General features: G+C 44.4%; 1 protein-coding gene across 1 annotated transcript in view; it reads left to right on the forward strand.

Moving 5' to 3' along the window:
* The window catches only part of dcc (DCC netrin 1 receptor), a gene marked incomplete at both ends in the record, with an annotated part of 386,320 nt that overhangs the window by 195,310 nt on the left and 169,257 nt on the right, over positions 1 to 21,753 (forward strand). The window contains one exon of the mRNA XM_083983745.1: positions 13,285 to 13,444. Coding sequence (XP_083839871.1) covers positions 13,285 to 13,444 — 160 coding nt within the window. The remainder of the gene's footprint in view (positions 1 to 13,284; positions 13,445 to 21,753) is intronic.

The following is a 21,753-nucleotide window of genomic DNA, read 5'->3' on the forward strand; positions in this document are numbered from 1 at the left end:
AAGAAGCGACAGTCTGTTTAACTGACGTGTTGTGCCGCGGACGTCCGTCATCCGGCCGCAGCAGACTCTCTGTCCTCCGCGGTCCTGGTGCTCAGGTCAGCCAGCCAGAGAGTCTGCCTCGGCGGACGGACACTCCGCAGCGGGCGGGTGTGGCAGGACTGTGTGTGTCTCTTGCACCGCGGATGAGAGCGGGGCAACTGGTTTATGCTCTGTCTGATCCCTCAGCGGGGGGTCAGACTCGGCTCATTTTGGTCAATGGGAAAGGGGCCAAATGCCGATTGTTAGCGAATTGACCTGCGTTTAAAAAACCCGCGTCGACCCGCTAATTTTAGTGCGAAAACGGCTTTATTGTGCAGACGGCTTTAAGGTGCACACTATCCCTTGTGGTCATGGTGATTTCAAGAGGCAGACAAGAAAGCTGTAACGCTACAACAATAGCTTCTGCTACCGGCTGTGTGGAGCATGCACACGTGTGTTGTCCAGTTAAACTCCGATTAAGGTGTATACATGCCGGAGAAAGTCCAATTCCAATCGCATTATCTGGGTGTCTTAATTGGAGTTGGAGAACTCAGATATTAGTCAGACTAACGCGTTTACATGCACTCAGCTGTGCAGTTATAGTCGGACTAAGGCAATAATTTGGTTTTCTCAAGCGTCATGTTAACTTGGTGCTTTTCCATTACAGCTGAGTTCTTCATAGTTCCTCCTCAGCGGGGGCGGGGTCATATCACGGCGGCTACGGCCACGTCGTCTCTCTCTCTTTTTTTCGATCCTCTCGTCAGTTCCAAACTCACTCGTCTGCACCTCGATGACGGACCAGCGTGGTTTTCCTTACAGCTGTCTCAGCACAAATCAATGGTCGCTGTTGTCGGTGTGGTTTTAAAATTAGCGGGTTTGATTCTCGTGTCAGACGTCGCGCTCGCGACTCTTCCAGTGACGACGCTCTGGCCAATCAGTGGAAGGCAGTCGGCTGACGTCATGTTTTAGTATCGCTTCGGCTCGCTTGGGACCCGGGCTGAGGCGTTACCAAAAAAGTACCAGCAAAGCAAGCAAAAAAAGCCAACAAGTAGAGCCGTGCCGTGCTAGTGGAAAAAGGCCAAAAGTCACATCCACAGAAACAGTACAGAGGCTGCAGCGACAGCCGGTTTCTGCCTAAATATCCAGCCTCTGTTCATGTGCACATTGTGCTGCGATTCTGCAGTGCATTATATATAATACATATACCAAAAAATAATAATGGAATAAAATCAGATATCTTGACAGTCAAATCCTCAGTGCTGAAACCAAACCCCCCTAAAGATCATTCATGCAGCAGAAACAATATAAATGCAGAGCAGCTTGTAGAAAATGGACACAGTGATGGGAAAAAAAAGAGAAAAAAAACCTGTAGTGTGTGTGTGTGTGTGTGTGTGTGTGTGTGTTCACAGTCAGGTATCATCTTTGACTGTAGTGTAATTTTCAGCACTTATTCAGATTGTTTTCCAGCTCTTCTCCTGTGCTGTCTGACTCTATTATTTAGCCTACCCATCTATTTTCAGCAGAGAGCGACGCTTTACTGCTCAGCACCACCTTTTCCCTGGCCGGGTCACCGAGCAGAAACCAATCCGCCCTTCACACCCCGAATTCTCATCTCACAGCTCACGGAGACGAGAGAAGACGTTTACACCTCTGTTTACTTCCACCGCTCCTCCTCGCTCTCCTTTCCCTTTGTCCTTTCCTTCCTTACGTCTTCCTCTCTCCTCTGTCCTCTCTGTTCCTTCCTTTGTCTCCTCCTCCTTCTTGTGTTTTATGACAGCGTTATGTTTACAGACCACCTGTTCATCCCATTATATCTCAGTAACACATGGAGGGAATTTCTTATGGGACACAGATCGGTCCAAAACATCTGTTCTGACATCCACAGTGTAGAGATTATCTCTTGAAATTATGACGGACACTGACTTCTCGTTGAGGCTCTTTATTTTCAGTTCTCAGGTAATAACCGTGCAGTACAACTGTCTCGCCGGAACTACTTTCACAACCGTTCTTCATGCCTGAGTGAGACTCAGATCACTGCGCATATAAACATACACAAAACAGTCCCTTAAAGCCACACTTACATGACATCTCCCCTCTTTTGAGTCGTAGACAAGTATGTAAACAATAAACAAGCAGTTTTTTTCTCTCTTAGTAAATAAACAACAGAAACAGGTTAATAATGGAAGATAGTAATTAACCTTTAAGTCCAATTAAACTTTCAGTATTCATTAATGGAACACTCAGCAACTTTTAGCATATTAAATGATTCTTCACTTTAACATATTAGATGATTCTTCACTTTAAGCTTTTTTTTTGTTGTTTTTTTTTGTTTGTTTGTTTGTTTGTTTTTTTTATATATAACAAGGCAGGAAAATGCTGTAATCCAAGTGCAAATATAACAACAACAGTGCATTTCAACTATTACTTTTTTTTTCTCTGAGGTGATGGGGTAGACTGCCCAGTCACCTCCATAGCTGCTGGAGATTATTCTGCTCCATTTGTTAGCAAGCTATGTGTTAAGTACAAAGTCTTTGAATCTGTCAGGAGGACGGATGACTCGTCCTCTGGAAGTCACCTGAGCCCGATCATGGGGATGTTCCTTAGGCTCTGCTGGAACAGTCTCTCTGACAGGTGAATCTGGAGGTGAGCGCGGGGGCGATGATGGTTGCTCGTTCGCCTGTGTGCTCTCTGTCCCGTCTGGCTGATGAACAGGAAGGAATGTTGGGCGTAGATGGCGCCTGTTCCTCCTCAGCATTCCACGGTCCGTCTGGATCAGGTAGGACCTTGGTGTTGTGTGTGTTTGCTGGACTGTCCCTGCTGTCTTCCATCCTGACTCTCCATCGAGTTTTACCACCACACTCTCCCCGTGACTGAGAGGTGGGAGGTCTCTGACACCGTGGCGTCTGTTGTAGGTGCGTCTGTAGTTCTCTTTCGCTTTGGCATCAGCTTTACGCACCTTTGTGAAGTCAGGCCACTTTGGAGTGAGGACTCCGTCGAGTGTGGGCACGGTCGTCTTGATCTGACGGCCCAACATCAGCTGTGCAGGGCTGGCACCCGTGGCTTGTAGCGGTGTGGCTCTGTAGCTCATGAGAGCCAGAAACGGGTCAGCCTGCCGGAGAATCCTTTTCGCTGTTTGAACTGCCCTCTCAGCCTCTCCGTTTGACTGAGGGTAGTAAGGACTGGAGGTGACATGTTTAAAGTCATAGGCCACAGAAAAACTTAGAAACTCCTTACTTGAAAACTGTCGTCCATTGTCTGTGTGAAGCTCGTCTGGACACCCCCACCTGGCGAAGATGTTCTTCAGTCGTGCACAGGTGGTCCCGCTGGTCATGTCAGGTAGGTGTGCTATTTCCAGATAGCGAGAGAAATAGTCAATGACAACCAGGTAGTTTTTCTTTTCATACTCACAGATGTCTGCTCCGATCTGTTGCCATGGTCTCTGAGGTAGCCGTGTTGTGATCAGAGGCTCCTTCCTCTGTGTTGGCCTGTTTTGCATGCATTCAGGGCACTTTGTCACCAGCTCTTGGATCTGCTTTTCCAGCCCAGGCCACCAGACACTCATGCGTGCCCTCTCGCGACACTTGGTGATGCCCTGGTGTCCATCATGCAACCTGTTGAGTATGTCACCTCTCATACTGTGTGGAATGACAATGCGATCTCCGTACAACAGAAGTCCCTTTGAGGTTGATAGGCTGTTTCCCCATTGGTGGTATGATTTGGCCTCTACTGGAACGTTACTCACATACTTCGGCCATCCCTGGCTCACCAGTTGGCTCACCATCTGCAGGTCATGGTCTGCGCTTGTCTCCTGCCTGATCCGCTCCAGCTTGGAGGGTGACACGGGCCATGCTGTATGCGCTGCGTCCTCGAACACTGAAACATCACAGGTTAGTTCTGATATTTCACTCTGTATTACAGGTAGAGGCTGCCTGGACAGTGTGTCAGCCACTGTCAGTGTTTTCCCCGGCACGTACTCTGCGGTGGGGTTGAATCTCATCAGACGCATGAGCAAGCGTTGGCATCTCAGGGGAACAGTGTCAAGATCTTTGTTGTTGATCAGTGGAACCAGCGGTTTGTGATCTGTATGTACTGTGAAGCTGTCTAGTCCATAAAGGTAAGTAGAGAATCTCTCACAAGCCCAAACGACTGACAAGCACTCCTTTTCTATCTGCGCATAGCGCCTTTCCGCATCTGTCAGTGTTCTGGAGCAAAATGCCACTGGTTTCAGTCCCTCAGCGTGGCGCTGTAGCAGTACACCACCCAGCCCAAAGCTGCTTGCATCTGCACTCACTATTGTGGGTTTGTTTACATCATAGAATGCAAGTGTGGGTGCTGCAGAGATGAGTTGTTTTACCTTATTGAAGGCTTCGATCTGTGCTACATCCCAGGTCCATGCAGCCTCGCTTTTCAGCAGGTCGTTGAGAGGTTTCATCACCTCTGACAGGTTTGGCAGGTATCTTCCCAGATAATGAACCATGCCCAGGAACCTCCGAAGACCTGGCATGTCACTTGGCGGCTGGAGCTCTGCGATGGCACTTACTTTTGAGGGGTCTGGTCGGACGCCGTCCCTGTCGATGCGGTGCCCCAAGTAGTTCAGCTGCTTTTGACGCAGGTGGCACTTTTTGTCGTTGAGCTTCAAACCTGCTTTATCCAGAATTTGCAGGACGTTCTGGAGTCGCTTCTCGTGTTCCTTCTCGTCCCGGCCGTGGACGAGAATATCATCCATGTACACCTCGACACCTTCCTGGCCTCTGAACAGCACCGACATCTCCCTTTGAAAAATCTCTGGTGCACTGGAGATTCCAAACGGGAGCCGCTTGAAGAAGTACCTCCCCAGAGGTGTGATGAATGTGGTCAATTTGGCTGTTTCCCTCTCCAGCGGGATTTGCCAGAAGCCACTGGCCGCGTCAAGCAGGGAGAACACACGGGATTCTGCCAGCCGTGGCAGTATGTCGTCGATGGTGGGCAAGACAAACCTCTCCCTCTTAACGGCTATGTTGAGTTTCTTCAAGTCAACGCAGATTCTCACATCACCTGATCTTTTAGGGACCGGCACGATTGGAGCGCACCACTCCGTTGGTTCAGTGACTTCCTCGATGACGCCACATCTCATCATTCTCTCCAGTTCTGTTTTGACTTTGGGCAGCATGGGCGCAGACACTCTCCTCGCAGTGTTGACACTATATGGTACAGCGTCGTCTCGCAGGCATATTTTTACAGGCTTTATTTTCAAGAGGCCCACATCTGTGTCAAACGTGCCTTGGATTTCATCCACTCTTTTCACCAGTCCCATGGCTGCTGCGACTGCTCGGCCCAAGAGGTTACTGCAGCTGGCTGTTTTGACCACGTGGACTGTGAACTTGTACTGCTGGCCTTTGTACTTTGTTAAAGCAGTGAACTGACCTAGACCGTCGAGTTTCCCTCCAGGACTGTCGAAGTCCATATCATCACTTTCCAGCTGAGGCAGGTGCTTGAGTTTGTGGTAAGTTTCATCTGAGATCACACTGGTATCCGCGCCTGTGTCAATCTTGAAGATCACAGGAGTGTCTCTGATAGTTAACTTTACAGTCCATGGTGTGTTATTGGAGTCTGTAATGTAGGTGTACTTTGTTTTGATCTCACCTAGAAAATGTCTGCCACTGTGATCAGCTTCCTGCCCAACGGTGGTCACCTCGTTCACTCTAGCAGAGCGACACACAACAGCGAAGTGCCCGGTCTTTTGGCAGTTCCTGCACTGTGCATTCCTGGCTGCACAGGCTGCATGCTTGGGATGATCCTTACCGCACCTGAAGCACTTGGTCTGTCTCCCCTCTCCACCGCGGTGTCCCGGCCCCGCGGTGTGGAAACTGCCGCGTCTTTTCCCCCTTCCTCTCTGTTGATGAGCGGGAGCCGCGCGGGCGTGCGGTCGAGCCACTTCGCTGAGGCAGCTAGCGTCGGCTGAGCCAGCTTTAGCCTGCTGGCTAACTTGCCCCTTCACCTGCTCCGAGTGTCTCACCGTCTCCACTGCTCTTTCCAGTGTCAGGTCCGCTGTCAACTGTAGTTTCTCCGACAACTCCTTGTCCAAAATCCCGATGACCAGTCTATCCCGAATATTCTCTGTTTTCGCCGGACCAAACTGGCAGGTCTCGGCTAGCTCGTAGAGTGTGCGAATATATTCCTCTGCTGATTCGCCGTGCTTTTGCGCTCGGAGGTAGAAACGAGCCCTCTCATGGATAACGTTTACTTTCGGGATGAAGTAGGTGTTTAACTTTTCCAACACAGTCTCATAATCGTCTTCGTCTTCGTCGTCGGCGAAAACAAAAGTGTTGAAAACTTGCTCAGCCTCTTTGCCGAGTGCATAGAGCAGCGTGCTAACCTGTACATCACCGTCCTCCAGGTTTAGCTTCGTCGCCATACGGTACCTTTGAAAGCGCTGGCGCCACTCTGGCCACTGCTCCGGTCGAGTAAAGTCCAGTTTCTCGGGAGGATTAAACTTTGCCATGATGCACGTCGGAGCCGCTTTTCTTCTGACACCATGTAGAGATTATCTCTTGAAATTATGACGGACACTGACTTCTCGTTGAGGCTCTTTATTTTCAGTTCTCAGGTAATAACCGTGCAGTACAACTGTCTCGCCGGAACTACTTTCACAACCGTTCTTCATGCCTGAGTGAGACTCAGATCACTGCGCATATAAACATACACAAAACAGTCCCTTAAAGCCACACTTACATGACACACAGTAATATGTCATAGTTACACACCTGAAGGTGACAGTTAATACCAACTTGTTAAGGCATTTACATTTGGGTGATACCACTTTCTTTCACCAGTTTCAGTGGTTTAGTAATAGTAATAGGCTGTCCCAGATACAGATTCACACTTGTTTATAAGGCGGATAATAAATATATAGTAGTATATGAATGTTTCCATCGAACATCCAATAACATGTCAAAGCCTTAAAGTCTTAAATGAACATGTCATTTATGTGATTTAATGTGGATGTTAATGGCATACAAACATTTACTGTCACCTCATTTACACCTGGCATTAACATCATGTTGTATCTGCATACAACTAGGTCGGTGGAAATACTTCTATTTATTTTCTTTTTTTCTTTTTTTAATTTACCCACGGAAATGTGGACACTGGAGACTCATATTAATGCCAGATATGAACAGATATCACCATGAAAATTCCCAAGTTTATCACTTATATCAAGACAAATATGTTTGTCAAATTTTATGTTTAAATATGTAAATGAGGCCATATCTAATTAAATATGTGCTACTTTGCATACATTTCTAGAACCAAAATCTGAACAATGGATAAAGCCCCTTTCAAAATTCTTGTTTTATTTTGTTGACATTTTAGAGCCTGAAGTTTTTACAGACGGGATTTTGAATATCTCTTTGTACACCAGCCCTAAAAAAACAAATTTCACCATGTTTTTAGGAATAAAACGTTGTATAAATCAGGCTTCGAATGATATATTAACAAACCCCTCTGTAAAAACCTTCAAAATATAGAAAGGAGTAACACTGAAAGGTTTGATGTCTGTAAGTGCTGCTGAAGTGAAGATTTCTAGCTCAGAGTCTGAGGAAAAACTCATTTTGAGAAAATGCCCTTTAAAGACTTGTACTGTAAAATGCCAGATTGTTATTGTCAATTGTACTTTTACGATTTGTTGCTGATACGGAGGAAATGGCCATTTTTGGAGCTCAGATCATTGTTCAGGAGAGACACTTTTCTGAAAGGAGACATGTTAAGGAAACAAAATAGCCCCAAATCTCAAAATTGACGAGTACACCAAAAAAACAATGATTTTGTTTGTAGTGTCTCGCCTAGAGGTAAATAAATAAATAAATACAATTGTGAAGTGGTGACATTTACAATACTAATGTCATTTCTACCCCAAACGGTCAGTGGTCAACTTCATAATGTTCTGTCCCGTCTTCTCTCTTTTATTCTTCCTCCGTTTACACATCTTTCTATCTGTCTCTTCCTTTACTTTTTCCACTTCCTCCTGTTTTCTCCCCCTTTTCAACTCCCCCATTACATCATAGTGATCAAGTGTGTGTGTGTGTGTGTGTGTGTGTTCAGTCGAGCTTTATTGACATGACAGACAAAAGCGTTTAAAGACTCTGTGGACAGTCATAACCTTTGACCTGAGGGATAAATTAGATTCTTCTCAGCTTTGAGTCTCTCTGGCTCTCCTGTACTCAGGTGTGTGTGTGTGTGTGTGTGTGTGTGTGTGTGTGTGTAATACTATTGATCGTTTCCGTTCCTGAGGATTGCTCTCTGCATCAGCATGATTGAAGGCAACTTAAGAACAACAGCTACACTGCCAATCACACACGTCACACCCTCTGCCAGTGTAGCCTCATGAAGAAGACTCATCCCAACAAGAACGACAGCGACGATTAAAGTTCCCTCTGACAGTCAGCATTCAATACTTAAAGGGGAAGTGCCGTTTTTTTTTTACAACCTGGACCTTATTTCTGGCATCGTTTACTCCTCCATATCACTTTGGTGTCATTAGGATCCTCCAGACGATGTTTGGGAGTGATCGGGTCACCGAAATGCAGCCTCTACGTAACACATTATCTGCTGCGAAACTGGTTCATTTCACCAATATGAGGAACTTTAACCACAGTGAGTCAGATTTATTTTTCAGATGTCATTTGAACCGATTTTATGAAGCACAGACAGATGTGGAGAACAGTGAGGTTGTGAGCGGGGTTAGAGAGGTGAGCTGTGGAGCTGAGAAGCAGCAGAGCAGTGGATGGATGTGCACATGTCAGTGAATAAATGTAACAACCAAGTCTCATCTCCCCAGTGTGTTGCCACTGGACTCAGCTTCAAAGCCCCAGTATGTAACTTATTTGGCTTTTTATTAGCAAAAATCAAATATGTCTTTCATAAATACGTATTCCACTGAAGTCGAATCACACCCGCATACAAATGAAAGCTTTCTGGTACCTTAGAATGAGTTGTTACAAGTCGTTACAAATACATAAGTGGGCGACGCACCGAACCGAGGCGGCCATGTTGCATCACCATTTTTTACGTTGAGTGGCAGCGTGACCGTAGGTAACCACGGAAACTCAGCGGAGCTGTCGGCTCGGGGAGAAAGTTTTCCAGGTAGCGCCTGTTAAAACTGTCACCACTGTGTAGTGTGAGGAAGGACTGATGTTGCATTCAGGTGCAGTCAGGCAGACGGCCGTCGGCAAACCAACCGGATGTCATTTTACTCCACCAGAGAAAGACGGTGACGGTGTATTGTTTTTGCCTCATGCTGGCGGACCGTTTATCCTGTTACATGCAGCGTCTGTTGTCTGTCTGACGTCTGCCCAATTTCACGTGAATGCAACATCAAGAATACGTTCCGATATGCAACCGCACCGCTAGATGGGGGGAATTCCTACACATTATACCTTTAAAGATTAAAAACAGAGGCCGTGTTTGACTGCTTGTCCTCAGTAATGTACATGTGATGTTTTCTGTGTTGTACTACTGGGTCGAGGCACACTGCTCGCCTGTGATTGGCCGTGTCTGTGGAGCAGGAGAATGAAGCAGGAGCATTCAGACCATTCAGCAGCTGTTTGAAGGTCAGGTAGAAAGACTTGAGCACTAGAAACATAACTGCCTCACTGGAGTTACGGTTTTTGTCAGAAATCCTCATTGTTGCCTATAATGTTTGTATGTAGCTGCGTACGCTGGCTGAATGTAAAGCATGGTGTAAAATGGAAACCACCTGTTCCTGAGCTCAGAAAGTGATAAACAACAGAACAATGACATCATCAGAGTAGACACAGAAGAAATTGAACGTGTGTTTAGGTCTTATCTTTTTTTTTCAGTTTTCATATCCATTATTTTATTTACATCAGTGTTTAAACATATGTATCAGGAAAACCAATAGTCCACATTTTAAGTGTTTATATGTGTAGTTGGGACATTCAGTAAAAAGATTGATTTGTGTATCAAATAGAAGCCCAGACTTCTATTTGCTTCAACTTGTGAACTGACCTGGCTTATATTAGAGACAGGCTTTTATTTAATTATGAACAAATTTTATGCTCAGCAAAGATTGAAAATCCTTTCAAATGATTATGTTGTTACTGTTTAAAAGAGAAAGAACAGAAGGAAAGGGTCAGATCCAGAGCAGCATTCATTTACAAGTTTAATCAACACAGATTAAACTTCTTCTAAATAAATGTGTGCTCCGGCCACAGGCTGTATAAAGGCTCGGCTCTTTCCTGGGTCAGTTGGAGTTCGCAACGGGCCGAAGACATTTAATACCTCAGGTTGGACCAGACCACGGGCTTCCTTTTTATTTGGGCTGCGTTCAGGCTGAGAATTAATGCTCATGAGTCTGGCCTAGTCGGATCAGAGCTGCAACACCTGCAGTCGAACCAATTTCTTTTTTCCAACATTATCTTTATTGAGTTTTCAAAATCCTTCCAATGATATACAGAAATAAGAGTGCTCTCACATTGAAGGAAGCGTCAAGGGCAGTTAGATTATTGTCCAGCATTCAAATCCTCCTTTGCAAGTCAGGTATTTATGAGATAACATAGAGCAACACTTAGAAAGTACAAAGTATATGACCTGACTAAATCAAATAAAGAAAAAATCAAAACAACAAAGGTTTCTCTATTTTATCGAGGGTTAGCCCAAATTATTTCACTATTGTGCATGGTTCAAAGATACAAACTCAAATGTACAATTCACACAGAATAAAGAAATCAAGTATACAAAGAAAGGACATTATTTTAGGACAATGCAGAGGACTAATAATTACGCCTTGTCCGCCTCATTCCCCACATTCTTTAAATCCACACTCCATATACTCCATATAAAAGGAGCCCAAATGGGTTGAATAAAATGTACTGTGTTTGTGTCAGTGATGGACGGAGAGCAGCTACTGACAGGATCTGTATCTGGACATCTTATCTGTTGACGGAACAACATTCATACTGGACTTTAGAAAACCCAGTGGAGCAGTTGAAAGCTAACCTCATTCCACCTCAGCCTGTTATCTCAAGCCTCCACTGCCGAGCCCAGCTCACTGGGTGATTCTCTGGAGATATTTACAACATAACAAGTCCCTCCACCGGCTTTGATTATGCTCTCTTCAGTGTAAAGGTCTGCTCATGTGCAAATTACACACCAGAGTCCAAAATGATGGGAGCTGTCAAATCGTATTAGCTGTGTTTACCATCAGTTTTTATTTGACCTTGCACCACAGGAAACGGGGATGTTTCAGAGACAGCAGTTGATTCTACAAACTGTATTTTAACAGTGTCACTTCATTTTCTCATCAGTTACCAGACTCAGTATGTCGCTAATTGTCAGTTGGCCTGTTAACCATGGATGTGTAGTGCTAATAGACAGTAAGCAGGCTGTTTAATTTGAGAACAGGAAGAAGCTCTGATGTTCACAGTGACTGAACGTCACACTTCCATGTTGCCAATTGGCTGCTTCCCCTGCTGTTCTCTTACTGTTTAGTTGATTGTAATTTACACCAGTGATTTTCAACCAGGGTATAGGGCTACGTTTATTTCCAAGATGATAAGTTAATATTCTCAGTTATTTCATAAGCCCATTACTAAAATGGTACGTGCGGGCCACAACTTGCTCCCCCTGGGAGACGATAATCTGTGGCACAGCTCTGTGAAGACACACGCTGCCAAGGCCACGGCAGACACATCCATTCACTCAGGAGAGCTGAATGTTGTATGTTATCAGTGATACAAGAGTTTAATAGAGCAAAGGCAGGTTGATTTTTTATTTATTTTATTTCAAAGGGGACATATTATGGAAATATCACTTTTTGAAGGCTCTTTAACATATATTTGGGTGTTTGTCTTGCCTTCTGGCCCCAAAATACAACAATTGACAAAAAAATGTGTAATTTTCAGGCTCGCTAGGTTGTAATCCATGTGGTTTTACGAGCTGTTCCGTCAGAAGTCTTCCAATGATGTCACTAGTTTTTGGAATTTGCATAACCCCACCCCTACCTGGTACCAGTAGAAGGGGCGGGGCAAGCAGTGGCTCATTTGCATTTAAAGGGACAGACACTGAAACCAGCCGTTCTGAACAGGGCTGTTTAGAGAGGATGAAAAGAGCTGTGATGTTTGATCCTTGGGGGATTTTGACCAAAACATGTCACAGACACCTGGGAACTATTTTAATTTGTGGGAAAGGAGCATAATATGTCTCCTTTAAAGGCAGACAGATTATATATTTGTGTTTAATTTGAGTTCAGAAGAACAAAAATGAAGGAGAACTTTTATTTAAAATACAATACAATATAAGTATAAAATGTTCAAATTAAAGAGAAATTCAAATGACTTTTCTTCTTACATTTATTTGACGGCTTATGGAGAATCATCAACACGTACTGTAGGAGTGAGGGGGGACTCATGGTCTGACAAACACACTCAGGAGCTACACAAGACAAAAAAACTACACAACTACCCTTAAAAACACTCACTTGGCTTAATAGAAACTCATATAGAGACTTCCTCTGTGTAGACTCACACATAACAATCCCTTACAGCTGGTCCCTATCCAGATGAAGAGTCCAGATACAGATGACTGGTTGACATTGTGGCTCGGTGACTGAGGGTCTGAAGCACCTGAGTCCAGGTTCTGCTCACATTCTACCTCAGGACGGAGAATCGTATAAAACAAGTTATTCCACAGCTCATGTAGCTCTTGAAACAATTTAAATCTAATATTGACGAACAGCAGTTTGAAATGTGTGAGCAGCACAGCTGAGCTCTCGGTCATTAATGAGATTGGGAGCTGCAGCGCGCGGCTCTCTTTACGTTCACATAATTGATGTCTCTTGATTGATAACTAACTTTTCAGATGCCCTGCTGCTTTTTCTTCTTGCCTGTGATCTTCTTTACTACTCTTCTTCCTCCTTTTCTTCCTTCTTGTCTCTTCCACATCTTTTTCCGTTCCTTTATCTGCTCATCTCACCTTTCGTTTGCTCCTTTCATTTTTTTTCTTTGCTCCAACCCCTTTGCTCGCCCCTGCACTTCCACCTTGCTACCTGCTGTCGTCCTTTGTCCTCGTCCCTCCCTCCCCTCCTCCCCTCCCTCCCTGCCTCCCTTCCCTCCCTCCTGAATGAACTCCTAACAGAGGCCACAGCCAGTCAGTATAGACCAGCCCACACACCTCCTCCTCCTCCTCGCCCTTCTCCTGCTCCTCCTGCTCCTCCTGCTCCTTCTGGCATCCCTTTGACTTACTCCTCCTCCTCTGATCCCCCACCAGTGTCCCCCAGCCCAGGCGTTGTCCTCCCCTCTGCCCCCCGCGACCTGGTCCCTGTCCTAGTGTCCAGTCGATTTGTCCGACTCAGTTGGCGCCCCCCAGAGCAGACCGGAGGAGCCGTGCAGACCTATGGTGTTTATTTCTCCCAGGATGGAATCGACAGGTAAGACGGCTCTTTTCTCTTGGTTCAGTCTGATGTAGTTTCTGAGGTAAAAAACTGTCCCTGAAGGCAACGCGCATCAACAGTTTTGCATGAATTTCCCTCTAAAACAACTCTGTCTGGTAACGTTGTGTTATTATCTCATAGCGTGGTGAATGTGCAGGTCACAACTTGTCCACCAGAGTGTTTTGGAGTTGTTGGATTGTGTATTTGATGAGTTTGATGAGGGAAACCAAGAAATCCCATGAGCCTCTGTAGTGTAGCTCTGAGTAGCTCACAGCTCTGCTCCACCGTTCTAAAAATAGCTTGCACCGACAGTTAAGGGGCTGTGTCCACCAGACGCGTTTTTAGCGCTCTGGGCGTCTACTTTCCATTCAAACCCTATTGAGTTGGGCGCTCACAGCGCTCAGCTGTTCAACTTTTAGAACAGCGCCGGGCTCGTCAATTTCACTTTTCCCCGCACTGACCAATCAGAATCAGGAAGGGGCGGGACATACGTTACCGACAGCAACAACCGGAGACGTGGCTCGGTTTATATCATGACCCACACTTGTATTGAAGGTAGGCCGACCTCAGGGTCCATGTCAAAAGCTGCCGCTAATGCTGTTGTGTATTTCTGACACTCGTTGTAGTGTTTACATTAAACAAGGCAGGAACACGGAAGTGTCAGAGGACTCGTTTTGTAACCTAGCAACAGCGGCATTCTGATGAGGGAGAGAGAGAGCGCTAAGCGCTGGGAAAGCAGCGCTGAGAGCGCTGTCAGCGCTGAAAACGCGCTTGGTGGACACAGCCCCTAAAGGTAACAAACCTACTCCTAAAACTATAGGGACGATGCAATGGGCCAATGTGCCAAAAAATTGAACTATCCTTTTAACTTTTTATCAGTATTCATGATATTTAATCAAATTTTACTATTTCTATAAGGAGTTTTTAGTACGATATTGCTTAATGCGAATAAAAATGTGTGGATGGAAACATGGTTACAGACGTTGCATCCAGAGAATCCTGCTTCTTTAGCTATAAAGGTAGATTAACCTGAATAGACTTTGGGTGTGTGAACTCAAAGTCCTGCTGTAGTATTGTACAGCTGTGTGATGGAGGCTTTATGTAGTTTACCTCTAAAGGAACAGGAGTCTGCTGGTGTAGGGCTGTATGTACAGAGTGTGCTAAAACCAGCACTGCTTTGCTGCATTCACAGCTCTGCTGCACACAGCACTTCTGAACATCTAGTAGAGAATGTCTGGGTGACATATTGGAGGGTCCCCTGCTGATGTTAAATGGTAACCTCTGACTGTTAGGGCTCCAGCTCAAGGCATTCACATCCAGGCTTTTAAGCTCCGGTACTGCAGGGACAAACTGGCCTGCAGTGCTTCAGGACTCTGAACGGTACGCTGGACAAAAGAGCCACTAAGGTTTCATCATGAAGCAGCATGACAGAGAGACTCTGTCAGTCCTAATGGCTCACAGTAGGAACAGAGGCAGGGGTTTTGTCACTTCTAATGACTCAGAGAAAAATACAGAGATGGGTTTTGTCAGCACTAATAACTTGCAGAAGATAAGAGGGGAGGAAGAGACACAGAAAGAAAACAATGAAAGATTACAGGAAAAAGGAAGATGGCAAGACAGGAGCGAGGGGATGAAATGTTTTTGTCAGTTGTAATGACTTCCACAAAATATATTCACACCAGGAAATATAGAAAGGTGGAGAGAAATCAACACAAAGAAGTGTGGAAGGAAGGCAAGCAAGAAGAATTAGATGGACGTAAAGTTGTTTTTACTCTCTTTTACTTGAAGGCTTTTGACAGCGGCACATCTGGAATGTCCCAGCATTCCAGATGTTATTATTTTCACAATATCCCAGTGATAATAATATACATCCTCTAGACCTTTTTCCATCATAGATTACATATGAAAATTAAACCTGCAAAAAGAAGTCAGATTGTATTAAAGGTCTACAGAGTAATGACCCTACTTCTCACTTGATTTATTACCTCAGTAACATTTTTCCTAATGGGCTCATATAGTCTCATCACTTATCTTCAATACAACATGAAGTCCAATTTTGAAATGATGGTCCTATTTAAAAGTTAATAGACCATAAGTAGATTTTAGGGTGTGGCCACAGTGTGATTGACAGACAGGTGACATGGTGCCAGTGTGTCAGAGCTTCGACCGAACATGTTTGTTCAAGAAAATTATTTGAACATGTTATTTTGCTTACCAGTTGCCTAGTTTGCTCGTTAGTTCAGTTACTACAGCAAGTTCATTTTGTTTTAGACTCGTTTCACACTGGCTTAAATTAGCAGCCCTGTTAATCATGGTTAAAGGGATAGCTCAACATTGTGGCAAATTGCCATAATCCCTATAGTTTTAGGAGTAGGTTCATTACCTTTAATTGTTGGTGCAAGATTTTTTTACAATGGTGGAGCAGAGCGGCGAGCTGCTCAGAGCTACACTACAGAGGTTAAAGGAATTTCTTGGTTTCCCTCATCAAATACACAATCCAACAACTCCAAAACCTTTTCCTGGACAAGTTGTGACCTGCACATTCACCACGCTATGAGATAATAACGTAATGTTACAAGACAGAGTTGGTTTCAAGGTAAATGCAGAGACTGCTTGCTGAAAAACTGCCCCCGACAGGAACGCGCATCAGAGGTATTGCATGAATTTACCTCTAAAACAACTCTGTCTGGTAACGTTGTGTTATTATCTCATAGCGTGGTGAATGTGCAGGTCACAACTTGTCCACCAGAGTGTTGTGGAGTTGTTGGATTGTGTATTTGATGAGTTTGATGAGGGAAACCAAGAAATCCCATGAGCCTCCGTAGCGTAGCTCTGAGCAGCTCACGGCTCTGCTCCGCCGTTCTAAAAATAGCTTGCACCGACAATTAAAGGTAATGAACCTACTGCTATGACTATAGGGATTATAGCAATGGGCCAATTTGCCAAAATGTTGAACTATCCCTTTAAGGTGAATTAGTGGGACACATGGGCAACCAAACTAGCTAGCTTGTGCTAGCATTAGATGATAACTTGACTCCAGGGTTAGCCTGAGGGGTTGTGCAGTCAGTAAAAGGTCAGTTAAACAACATTAATCTGACCACGCTTGTGCTCTGGCTCATGTGACCCACTTTAAGTGAGCTACGCTAGTGTAATGTGCAGCATTATTATATAAGTTAATACAATGTTCATGCGGTTAACATGGTAACACTAATTTGACCTGCTATAGCTTAACAGGTGATGTGAGTAAGTAGGTGATTGTCTGTAGTTGGTGATAATTACAGTCTGTTGATCAAATAAAATTACTAATATAATATAATATTATATATATATGTATAAACCTAATCATTGTGCATTTGTCGGAGAATGGGGATGAAATAGAAAAGATGAGCGACCACTGGATGAAACACAGAGCAGACGGCACAAAACACTGCAGCCTAAACAGGAAAATACGAATGATGCTTTACATAATTAGATCATTACTATATAAACAAATCATCTTTAATAAAATGAAATAAAACTGAACTCAAGTGTTCTGTTGTCATCCAGGCTGAACAGAAACCTTCCTCCTGGTCTGTGTGGACTTGGAGCAGCTTGTTATATCTGGTGGCTGTGCCTCAGCACCAGGGGTTCTGCTGCAGGTGCTCTACTTGAGCCTGTTGACAGTGTTGCTTGTGAATGCCTCAGCCTTACAGCACATCAACCTCAGTAATGTAATTACTGCAGCCCTGGCTGAAGTGAACATAACCCAGGGCCATGTGGAGCTGTCCACACAGCTCACGTCTCAACATCAAGACGTGTTCAGGGTGGAGCCGGTCCTTCGTCAGCGCCAGGTTCAGCAGTAAATATGTCACATTGTCATCATGCTTTCATAGAAGGAAACCAAGAGATTGTTTCTCTCAGTGTTTGTATTTGTGTTGAATATCATTGTTGACTGAGTTTGTGAGTCAGCAGTAGTGTATGCATTACTCTCCTTTCTGCAAGACCACAAAAAGACATGTTTATTAGCATCTCCTGTTTGCACTGCAACCATGGACATGGACAGCAAATACACTTTCTCTGATACTGAGGAAAACACAAACGGATTGTACCGAGCTCTTCTAGTCTTTTTCCTGACTCTGCTTTACAATGGAAGCCACATTCATTTATTCACACACACACACACACACGCTCCTCTCTACCGCTCAGTTTCAGCTTTAGTATCTTGCCTAAGGGCGTTTTGAAACGCCAGAGCCAGAGGAGGCCAGGATTGAACCACAGACATGGACCACCTCCTGATCCACGGCCACCCATCTAAACATGATGCTGGTGATGTGGTTAACAACCGTATCTAGGGGGGTTCCGATCAATCAGAGACCTGATCAGCATTGGCCGATATCGATGGCGTATATCAGCCGATCAAATAAACCGATCATATGCGTGGGGTTTTCCCTGACTATTAAAGGCAAAGTCTGGGTGATTTTGGCTGCTGCCTTGGTTAAAGGGTTATTACAACATATAGGCAAATTGGCCCATCGCCATAATCCCTATAGTCCTAGGCGTAGGTTCGTTACCTTCAATTGACCTATGGCTAAGCCCCGCCCCCTCCACTCACTCGGACAAACAGTCAACATTCGGTGAAAGTTGCTATGGCAACAGCTGTCACAGTAGGAGACATTTCACAGGAGGCAATTGATGATTTTTGGAGACAGAAAGATTAAATATCATCTCGAAGTCACCAAAACTTCACTTAGCTTTACTGCTATGGCTGTCGGTTGCCGCGAAACGCCGATTGCGATGGGCAAATTTCTGTTAGCCTGTCTATGGTGTTTTACATTATACGTTAGCATTAAGCTAGCGGACTTTATGCTTAGTTGTGACATCTAAACATCTCTGACAATATGTTGCCTCAAATATGTTGTTGACTTAACTTAGAACAGATACATCCTTGTTAATTTTATCCACGTTTAGTTGGTGTTGTGGTCTACTGCATAACTTTATCCAGAGCAGACACTTCTCTCGGTTGAGATGTGGCTTAGGAAAAGGTAAAAAAAATCCACCCCGTGGCCCAGCCTCTCGGGATACCTAGTGTCTGAGCTGCATGTAGGCTACCCCATGCACACCGTTTGACCATTTTAAACTTAAAATGTCAAGAAAAAACATATAAAAACGAATGAAAACTGACTACCTGCAATGCATTTCAATGGATGTGGAAGCAGATAATGTCCGAGTGTATGGGCTAGCTATGCGCACTGTGATTGGCTCATCGCGTTTGGGGGCGTGGCTTAGCCATAGGTCAATTGTCGGTGCAAGCTGTTTTTAGATCAGCTGGGGCGAGCTGCTCAGCTAATGCTACAGAGGCTCATGCTATTTCCGGGCTTTTCCTTAAAACTCATCAAATACACAATCCAACAACTCCAAAACACTCTGGTGGACAAGCTGGGACCTGCACATTCACCACGCTATGAGATAATAACGGAACGTTACGAGACAGAGTTGTTTTAGAGGTAAATGCAAAGCCGCCGATGGGCGTTCGTGTCGGCGTTGTTGTTATTTGGCAAGGAGTCAACACCGGCTTTGCATTTGCCTCGAAAACAACTCTGTCTCGTAATGTTCCGTTATTATTTCATGGTCGTGAATGTGCATGTTGAAAGGAGAAGGAAGCCTGTATGTGGAAAGACGTCACCTCTGATATGTATATGGTGTATTATAGAAGAGAAACACGCATTTCAGGACGGCTGACTTGTTTCATCAGAACAGACATGTCCTGTGATTTTTGCTTCCTTCCATATTTAAAGAGGGGGGACAGTATCTGACAGTAATATTCTCAGCTATCAGGATGTGTTGAGGAAGAACAAGAAGTCACATGGGAACTGAATTTAAAAGTTAGTTTTTAAATTGAGAAATATATAAATAAAAAAATGTGTTCATAGTCACTAGTCAGTGCATATCTAGCTTCGGCCAATATGTCTATACATACACACACACACGTAATCGGTATAATTACTAATAATGATTTCAGAGATCAGTGATTGGTGATCGGATCAAAAACCCTAATCAGAGCATCCCTAACTTTATCGTAATAAGATGTTACAGATGTAAAAGAAAAAAAAAAGAAAAAAGCTGCTACAAGACACATCAGACAGATGAGAGAGAATGAGTGGCACTAGAAGCAGACAGAGAAGCCTCTCTCCGTGGGTCACCTGTTTCCAGGCAGACTGACCTCAGACTGGCCTTCGAAGGGCAAACAGAGTTCACACTGTGTGACGGACAGAGACCTGCTGGTTGACTCCACACCCAGCACCGACCTGTCTGCCTTTTACTCAGCAGCTCAGAGGAAAAGAAAGATTCATAAATCTCTGAGAACTCTTCTCACCTTTTAGATTTTCTTTAACCTCGGTGGCTCTCTGCTGGTGCTGCTGCTGCTGCTGCTGCTGCTGTGGATGATGATACAGTATTGGTTCATTTGTTGCTCCCTGATGGATATGAAATTCACTGCGGACATTTGTGTTTTGCAAATGATGATTTCTAATGATTCTTGATGATTAAAATCATACAATATACATGCCGTGACATGTATTAGAATTAATTTGTTGTTTGCAATTTACCAAATAATGGGAAATTGATTATTTCATTTAAAACTCACTTTATTTTGTGGCAAAAGCTCAAACCTGGCAACACACTGACATATTGTCACATTCCTAGGGGCACTCAGTGTGTTATTAAACCATGTTTATAACCCATTAAACTAACCACTAACAACAACAGGGGCACATTTATCATGTTTTTCCATCATAGTGATGTCGACCTTTGATTCTAACATGACTGTACAAAGCAAAACCAAAAGCTGTGCTGTATCAAGTGCAAAAGTTTGGGCAAAGGAATCAACTATTCCTCAAGAAATACTCAGAACGGAAAGCTGCAGCCGACTGACACGAGAATGAGTCAGTGATGTGGTGATTAGCTGAGGACTGAACAGTAGGAGAGGTGCTTTAATCTGGGGATTAACGGCTCTCACTGAGGGATAACACAGATTACATCTGATTACAGCTGTCATTATCTGTACCGTTATAAAACGTCCAGGGTTTACCACTGGACAGGTCCACAGTCTGTCACAGGGTCCACACGTAGAGACCAACATCACAGAACTACGGGACATGTCGAGTCACCAGTTAATGTAGAATGGATGTCTCTGGACTGTAACCAGGAGCAAATGGGATGATAAATAATTGTTTTCAGTGTGTTTTACATCTGATTTTAAGAGATGGTAGCAGGAAGCTGACATGAAGGTTACATTGAAGTCAAGGGGTATAGTGACAAAAAAGGCCCAGGAGCCCACACCAAAAATATTAAAACCATTATTTTGACGGATAAGGAAGCCTAACAATGTAACCAAGAGAGGAAAAACAAATTGGATGAAAAAAAAAATGTTTTTAGTGTATTTGATTTAAAACATGAGTCACAACCATAGACTGTAAAAAGAATGGACGTAGCGTCCGTGACGTCACCCATTGGTTTTGGGGAGTCGTTTTTGTGACTCAAATATGGCGGCCTGAACAGCGCCATGTTGGATTGGCCAGCCGAGAACCCGCCCACTGGCCTCGAAGCAGCTGTCCACGGAGCTGCTCGGACCTGTCACTCAGCGTTTCCGCGCCCTAATTGGCCAGAGTTTTAACCTAATAACAGTAAAACGGTAGAGTTAAAAAAAAATTCACCCCCCTCAGAGTGTGTGCGGGGGTAGAAACTATCGATTGAGAAAAAAAAACGTTCTGACACCAGGCTTTTAACATGTTTATTGAGGATGTAAAATCGGCGATTTTAACATGGGGGTCTATGGGGAATGCTCCCTTCTGACACCAGCCCCCAGAGGAATCCGGGGGGATTGCAGTTTTTTGAACGCGGAAGTGAGCTTCACTTCTCAGACCCACAACTGCCCCCTTGGTCACAACAAGAGATGGTAGCAGAAAGCTAACAAGAGGAAGGTTATACTACAGACTCATCCACAGCAGCACGGCCGCAGCAGTGGCAGAGCTCAGAGCCCTGGTTGTTTGGTTCAATTAATCAATTAATCAATCAATTGATCAAATCACTTTATTCATCCCCAAGGGGCAATTAAAAAGGCACACAGGGCAGCATGCACAACCTGACACACACAACAGTAAATAAATAATAGATCAGAAAGATGAAGTGCGTGTCCCAGCTCCTTTTTCTGGTCCCTGTAGTCTTGTTTTAGTTTCTTCACTTTCTTAAAACAGAAGTAAGGTGAATGTTTGTGTTAATATAAGTTTTAAATAGTTGTATCTTCCGACAGCAATCACTTCTATAGAGTG

The sequence above is a fragment of the Trachurus trachurus genome (assembly GCF_905171665.1).
Source record: "Trachurus trachurus genome assembly, chromosome: 12".
NCBI classification, from domain to species: Eukaryota; Metazoa; Chordata; class Actinopteri; order Carangiformes; family Carangidae; genus Trachurus; species Trachurus trachurus.